Consider the following 8,556-nt stretch of genomic DNA (forward strand, 5'->3'; position numbering starts at 1 on the left):
GTACTTTTGTCACTGAATGTACAGTCATGAGCAACAGTTCATCAATAGTTCTCTGGTGGTTGTGGTAATGGAAGGTACTATATAAGTTATTTTTATATGATGGCATTACGATTAGGACAGTAAGAGGGTTTGAGAAGGAATGATACTCTCTGTGTTTGAAGAGGGATGAGAATTATGGAGGGCAAGACACTATGTTACCGGAGACTTGTTGCCGATTTTTTTTTTTTCCCTTAGTATTACGTATGACGGTAGGTGTGTGAGACAGGATGAGCATGCGGCTGGCAACTGGGCATGAGGTGGTGCCCATGAGTGAGGAGTGGATGGCAGAGAAGCCGGAGACTAGACAGATTTACCACAGGGGAATGGTGCGCATCATGCCTGAAGGATGGCTCTACCCGGCCACAGCCCCGCACTTCCTCAATAAGATACAGGACTTCAAGGTGACTTTATTTCCATCTCACTTCAAGTATGTTTGAGGGGCGATTTTTTTTAGACACCTCTTACTGGATTAAGACTTCTGAATATAGATAGTTAGATAGATAGACTTCAAGTAATTTTTCTGCATCAGTATCCAGAAAGTTAGAAAAGATCTCTTATAACTAAAACTCCTTCCCTGTTACAGAGAATATCCTTCCTTTTCAGATTCTTTTTTTCGGGTGCCTCATATTGCTGTCACATAAAAAAATCATTCACGCAACACCTTCCTGTTGCCAAAGTCGCGAAGAAGTGTTGCCGAATATTCGTTCATGGTCATATACACACACACACATGAACATACACTCTGAACAGACATCCCAGTATCACACTATGAAATGTACAGTTGGCTACATATGAACCTTGGACAGCATCAGTATGTGGCAGGGATCTGGCATTTGGTACACTTGACAACCCTGACATAATCACATATTTGTTGGTGCCACTGACATGAATGAACGGAGGTGTCAAATGTTAGTTGAAATGACCAAGCAACCGTGATGCATGAACGTCGGAAATTGTAGCAAGACCTCCACCCACACCAACACTGCCCCAGGTTTAGAATTATTAGTTGAAATGACCATGTAACTGTGATGCATGAATGTTGGAAATCGTAGCTAGACCTGCACTTCTCACCGACGCTGTCCCAGGTTCATGCGTGTTCAGCTGTACGTGCTTATTCCAGTTCCGTGCCGAGGATGTGCTGGTGGTCACGTTTCCCAAGAGCGGCACAACATGGATGCAGGAAATTGCATGGACGATGCTGCACAACCCAGACCTCGACAACCCAAATGCTCATGAGTCCCTCTTGGTTCGATCCCCGGATATCAGGTATAAGTGTGGCTCCTTAACGCCTTTTCCGAAGCGATTTATTTTGCTTCTTACACCTTACTTCCCTATTCTGCGTTATGTAAATCCTTCAGTAATGCCATACTCTGCATAAGTAACCTACAAAAATATATTAACCAGCCATATCCAAAAATAAATCGCTAAGGAAGAGGTGTTCGTTCTGTACCCGGATATCAGGTAAAAGTGTGGTTCTGGTCACCTTGTCCGGTATTCTTAACACCTGTTCCTAAGCGATTTATTTTGATTTTTACACCTTACTGCCCTATTCAGCGTTATATAAATCCTCCCAGTATCGCCGTATTCTGCAAATGTAACGTACAAAGGGACATTAACCATATCGAAAAATAAATCGCTAAGGAAGAGGTGTTAAGGAGTCTCCTTGACGAGAACACGAGTCTTTTGTTATGCAAGTCACAATTACATCACTGTGTGTTTGTCTGAAATTATACCCCATATTACATGCATATATTTACTGTGGATTTTTAGTGTGGATATTTATGTATTTATTTATCTATTCTTTTGATATTTGTAAAGTAAAATCAGAGTTACCTGGGGACTGGGAATCAAAACATTATCGATGTGGAAATGTTGGGTGTGAGAGAGACACAGGTTAGATTCTGAGTATGTAGTTTATTTTCACTAATTTTTCGGACCACACAGAACCCATCCTCAGAGGGTTTTTGTGTAGCCCGAGACGATTGAGAAAGACGATAGAGAAAGTAAAGAACCCACGCTCAAATCTGTGTCTCTTTCCCACCCAGCATTTCCACTTGTAAGAGATCGTCAACACTGTCCACGTATTCTCTGTGTGTCGTGGTGTGATTTATAATAGTAGCCGACCTGCACATACCTCACACAGACGGGGAACAACACTCTATAGGCACCTTCCTCGCATCTTGATAAACCGCTGTTTCTTGAAACCAAGGCACTCTTTTTTTTTTTCCCCTTTGTTTTTTCCATTTGTTAGTGGAATTGTGACTCTTGCTTCAAATGTAGGTATTAAATGTGAGAGTGCGTTATTTTGTCATCTATGCATATACACTTTCAACACCTGCTTATGTAATGGGAAATGTTGCGCACACACACACACACACACACACACACACACACACACACACACACACACACACACACACACACACACACACACACACACACACACACACACACACACACACACACACACACACTCTCTCTCTCTCTCTCTCTCTCTCTCTCTCTCTCTCTCTCTCGCATCTACCAGACAAATTTTCTCAGCTTATGAAATGCCCCCAGATGACACAAGTCTCTATGGAGCACCTCTAGCTCTAAGAAATATTACGTAAACCAAATAGAGTCAATTGGTGGTTATAAAAATATGCAAAATACGTCATCTCAGAGTTAAATGTTCAAGATTTTAGCCAGGAAATGACACACGATGGGAAGATGATACCCAAAGATCAGCTGGAGATGTTTAACAAGAAGCTTGAGACGCTGAGGCCTGGGAGTCGTGTCGAGGATGGGGTGGTGATGCAGTTGTTGGAGATTATGCCAGGCCCCCGAGTCATCAAGTCACACTACCCCATCACTCTCTTCCCACCTAACCTCCTTGACACAACTAAGGTACCATCTGACACCACCTACTGTTGTCAAAGTTTTGTCATTCAGTTTCCTTTCCCTTCACTTGATTTTATTCGTGGCCACGTTACCCCATCACTTTCTTGCCACGTAACATCCTGGACACCGCTAAGGTACCCATAACACTACCTGCTCAGTCTCTCACAATTTAGCCTCCTCCTTCTCAACCTTTCATTCGACCTTTCCTCATGACCACCTTCATATCTCCTGACACTTGACCCCTTCGTGCTGGATAGCCTCCTACTGGCCTCTTCCCCTCACACAACCACCTCCTGCTCCTCCTCCTCCTCCTCCTCCTTGATCTCCTCTGTGTCAGTCCTCCCCCCCCACCCACCCCCCGCTTGACCTCCCTGCTCTCTATCTTGTCATATTTAGTCTTCCCACTGACCCTCTCCCACTCAGCTTCCTTTCGTTCAACCTCCTCCCATGTAGCTTCCTCCTACTTGACTTGCTACCCCTTGATACTCCTCCTCCACCTCCTTCCTGTCTTTCTCCTCGTGTATTTGTCTCCTCTCCCTTGACCCTCTCTCACTCAGTCTCCTTTCCCTCAGCCTCCTCCCATTCAGTCTCCTCTTAACCTGCTGCCCCTTGACCTACTCCTCCTCGACCTCCTTCCTCTTGACTTCTTCCCTCTTGACCCTGTATTGATAAGCTTTGATACTTCAGTTGTTATGAATACCTAAGAGTCCCAAAGAAATGTTCATATGTCTCATCATTGTAGCTGAGCAGTGATGTAGGAGCACTGAAATCATTATTGTGTCATTCTATATAGCTTTTAACAGTGATTCTTTATCTAAAACGAAAAATAAATTCATAAGGTACACCATTTGTCTATGAACGTATTAACAGAATATTGATACTAATATATCTGAAACTTAAAATTCCTTCAGCGTATATTATAATCTACTTAGAAAAAATACTCTTAAGGTAGACATATGTATGAGCTCAGTCTTGTGTTTGTTGCTGTGGGGAAAAAATTTTTGAGAATACATTGAGGGTTGACAGTACGGGTGTTGCAGGTTGTGTACGTGGCCAGGAACCCAAAAGATACAGTTGTGTCTTTTTATCACTTTTGTCGCGTCATCAAAGTATTCAATTATCAAGGCAGTTTTGACAACTTTGTTGAAGAATTTATGAATGATGGTTGTAAGTATTCTGGCATTTGTATTCTTTTTACTGTTCTTATACTGAAGCTGTTGATTTTCATGAGATAATGATGTGTACATTATTGAAAACATTATATTACCTTAAATGCGTTATAAAATTATAATGGGCTTCTTAATCATACATTTCTCAGATTTCTCCTTTCGTCTGTGCCGTACATCCTTTGCCCATTAAATTGCAGTATTGCTGTCCTGCATCTCATCAGAGCTAATTATTACTGTAAAGTTTGTCACCGGCAGTGACATTTGGACCGTACTGGCCCCACCTGGCAGACGCATGGCGACGGCGAGATCATCCAAACCTGCTCATTGTCTTCTATGAGGACCTACAAGCTGACATCATGGCGGAACTTCACAAGATTAACAAGTTCTTGGGAACCAACTTGACACAGAAGCAGCTGGAGAATGTAAGTTAAGCTGTGACAGGGGAAACATCTGGCCAAAGGTCTGTACAGTGAGGCAGGTACCTGGGAGAGTACTTCACATTTAGCCTAGATATGCAGTGAGATTCAGGATAGACACAGGACAGGGCAGCACAGCACAGCACAGCACGGGGCAGTATAGGTGTTGATGCTATTGTGGCTAAAGGTTCCTTTAGACGTAAACCCAGTGGACGGCAGGAAACTGGGCACTTCAACCTGGTGCTTCCAGAGAGTTTGTGTTTTACTGAAAGATTGCCTGTGCTGTGGTAGTGAGGTGAATGAGGTGGATCAGTGTGTGGTGGTGTGGGGGAGACATGGCAGTGTGGTGGGCATAGTGGAGCGTTTGTGAGTTGTATTTTATGTTGGCGTTGAGGTAAGGAAGAGCAATGAATATCTGGGTGCAATCATGTTTCTGAAGTAAGGGCGGTTTTTGTGGGATGAATTTCTGGTGGTGGTTCGTGAAGGATGCTACTTGAATAGAGGTTTGTGATGATTGAGGTGGTTTTGTGTTTGTGTATATGTTTGTGAACTGTAGTACTGAGTGGGGGAGGAGGGCAAGTTGTTACACCCGTGATCCCGAAGCGAGAGCATTATGTTTTGCTCGACTGTGTGTGTGTGTGTGTGTGAAGTAAGTGGAAGTAGCACAAGTAGCTAGATGGGTAGTTAGTTGGTACATAATATATTAAAAGTCAGTTATAATGGTTAAGAAGCCTTAAATTAAACCAGAGCAATCAGAACTTGGCACCGGTAGGTGATTGTGCAGAAACCTGACTGGTGCAGATCGGCAGCCCTTGCATTGTAATCCCATTGAGAATACACATCTCCTACCTCAGCAGGGCACAAAGACAAGGATAATGTCAGTCGAGAACAAGTGCCAGTACGCATATCGAAAAACAGGCAGATAAACCCTGTGGAGTGGTTATGACTCGGTTTTTTCCCGTTTTCTTTTTTTTTCTTTTTTTCCTTTTTTTTTCTTTTTTTTTAGGGCACAGAGCAAGATTGACATGGTGAAAATTAGATGGCCGTAGCTCTTCGTAGACGGGGAACCAGCGTTAGTGAAGACAGTGCAAGCAGCTCCCTCTCGGCCGTTATCAAGGACAGAACCGTCAGTGTAGACGTGGATAGGATGGGAAGGGTAGTCGTGGGCTACGGAGTTAGAGGTTTGAAACAGTAACTTACTTTAGTATTACCTACATTTAGTCGGAAAGAGAATGTGTGCAGCAAGTACAGTGAAAGAAGCAGGATGGCGACCAAGGTAAACTTGTCTAGTTTTATAGAGTGGCGAGGAGTGTTCTGTGCCGCAGCTCCCGTACATACCAGTAAGTAACATGTCCTTAGAGATTGGAAGGCCGTTGTCTGGTAGCCGTAGACGTAAAGCGGGACATAAATTTTATGGTTTGCGTCTAGATAGCGAGAGAGAAATTCCTGAAGCGACACACAAAAAGGTGAGAGTATAATGGTATCCACTAGGCCATGGTGGGCACGCAGGCAGGGTGTGGTCAGCCTGTGGGACAAAATTCATTCATGTAATCTGTTCAGCAAAGGTGAGAGGATGTAGGATGTTGGTTGTTCGTTAGTCGGGGGCAGATTCAGGCTGTGGGTTTGGGGAGGAAGAAACGAGTGTGGGTTGAGTGCGTAAACGTGTGTGGGTCTGGTGCCTGAGATTGTTAAGGCGGCAGAAGTGAAGAATGGGAAGGCAGCGGGTGTTGAAGGGATGTAAGCAGAGGTTAAGAAATGTAGTGGTCAGAGTGGAATGAAATAATATGTGAGAAAAGTATCCAAGAATGCTTATGTACGAGTAGTTATGCGTGTGAAGTGGAAGGAAGCTGTGATTAGGCCTGTGACAAAAATAAAGTTGGCCTAACTGAGTGCCAAAATTATATTGCAGTGTTTCGGAAATTTATGTGGATGTAAGAAAGATATCACTGTGTTTAGTGAGTACTTTGCAGGACAGTCGTAGGAGTGGTAAGGGTTAAGTGTAACAAATATTTGCAATAAGCCAGGTAATTGAATAGCGTTTGAGAAGTATTGTAAGGCATTTGTGAATCTGGTGAGATGTATGGGGAGAGGTTGTAGTGAGCTTTACGTATAGTTGCAGTATATATGATTTTGTCCCAAGGGAAAGCAACGAACATCACTTCATATCTTCCCAGCGATCTTCACACTGGATATTGAATTAGTATAAAGTTGATGCTACAAGAAATTAACTGTTTGATTACGTGTTGTGGATTTTTTTTTTCTGCTTCCCTCTTTTTCTCAGGTTGCACAACAGACAGCTTTCTCTACAATGAAGTCGCGTGGTGAACCCATGGAAAAGGGAGCCTTCAACAAAGACCTGCTTAAGAGTTCTGGGGGATACATCAGGAAGGGTGAGTTTCAGATTAGATTTATGTAATTTTTAAGGACAGGAAGAGAAATACTACCCACACGTACCCTGTAATCATAAAGGTGACTTAAACTGGACCCGCGTTTCTTTAAGGAGGCTCCCTGGCACCTGTTCCTTAGCGATTTATTTTTGTATATGGGGGGGCTAATATCCTTGTGTACGTTACTTGTGCGGGGTATGGCGATGTTTGAAAGCTTTATATAACACAGACCAAGACAGTAAGGTGTAATAAGCTAAATAAACCGGTTAGGAAAAAGTGTTAGGGAGCTTCCTTGCAGAGACAAAAAACATTCCCCTCCTTGAACTCAGTATTACCCCAAAATGAGCCAAAGAATTATACTTTTAATATTCAAATGGGCAACAGGAAGACATAAGAAAATAATGACAACAGAAAGAATTGTGAGTGAGAAGGTTATAATAATGATGATTGGTAAAATGTGGACAAGTGTGAGTGAATGCCAGGAGTGTGATTGCAAGGCTGGTGTGGGTTATGATGAAAGTAAGCAGTTGGGGCCAGATAGTGTGAGGGATGTGAAGGACATGAAGGAACTCTTGAGGGATCGAGAATGGTTTCTGTATAACCGAGGAAACTATTTACCACGTTGGGTTGTAACATTACCACGTTAGGTGAAAACCACACTACCAACAGAAGGATGCCTAGTGGTCTGGTGGCTTAAGGCACCTCAATTGAATATGGCCCATACGGGATTAAAGGCTGACATAGCTCAGGGACGAGAGACTGGTCGCTCTTCCGTTCAGTTTTTGTACTGAATAGCTTACCTCTGGTCTCCTGCTCTCCAGACGGGGTGATAAATGATCGGGTAACGAATGGATGGATTTATAAAGTTGTGGCTTGATAACCGAAATGCTTCGCAATTGGCAATTAGACTGCGTAGATGAGCTGAGAGTGAGCATTATGTCCGTTGACAAAAAGTGTAGTACTGAGGAGAATTTTTAAGATTGTATTTGGATTAAGATTTAGCAATAGTATCGCCTCTGTTTTATCACAGATAGTGTCAAAAACATAATGCTGTCTGTAGAGAAATATGGCAGTCTAAGCCCAGGTCACTGTAAACAGACTCTGCCGCCATTTTCCCACAGGGGTTATGGGTGACTGGAGGAACCACATGTCACCAGAACTGAACCAGGAGATGGACCAGTGGATCCAGAGACACACCGCTGAGCTTGGATTGTCATTCAAATGGGACAGTTGAACTTATGTCCACCAACGGGGAGGCCAAGGAGGTTATGTCCACCAATGTGACCACAGGGCACCTCACATCGTATGTGGCCACCATCCTACTCTCTTTCTGCTCTTGGTTCAGCTACCAGTTACTCTCAAATTATCCCTGGACACCTACTGTCAAGAATAACTGCAGTGCTCAGACTGGCTATAGACTTAACTTTTTTTCAGCTAGATGCATAAAATCATCTGGTGTTACCATGAATAAATTATTCACGTCATCCTGGGACACTGAAGGCTTTAACTATGATATTCTTTACCTCCGTCACCAGACATATAGTACAGGTATATGCGAACAACGACCATTTACTGTATCGTTAATGTTCCTGGAAAAAATCTGAACTAAACGTCACACCAATACTGCCAAACCTGCGATGCCCATCTTTACAGGATGTACAGTAT

The 8,556-nt window shown here is 43.2% G+C and overlaps 1 protein-coding gene across 1 annotated transcript; it reads left to right on the forward strand.

Moving 5' to 3' along the window:
- The first annotated feature begins 266 nt into the window (after nt 1-266).
- LOC145400448 (sulfotransferase 1B1-like) lies at nt 267-8,125 on the forward strand. Its single transcript, XM_080272962.1, has 7 exons — nt 267-440; nt 1,160-1,305; nt 2,724-2,925; nt 3,960-4,086; nt 4,344-4,510; nt 6,786-6,894; nt 8,013-8,125. Exons 1-7 carry the CDS (start codon nt 267-269, stop codon nt 8,123-8,125), a joined length of 1,038 nt encoding a protein of 345 aa, XP_080129088.1.
- The last annotated feature ends 431 nt before the right edge of the window (nt 8,126-8,556 follow it).

Source organism: Coenobita brevimanus, chromosome 52, assembly GCF_032717465.1.
Source record: "Coenobita brevimanus isolate Jiangsu-jjx chromosome 52, ASM3271746v2, whole genome shotgun sequence".
NCBI lineage: Eukaryota > Metazoa > Arthropoda > Malacostraca > Decapoda > Coenobitidae > Coenobita > Coenobita brevimanus.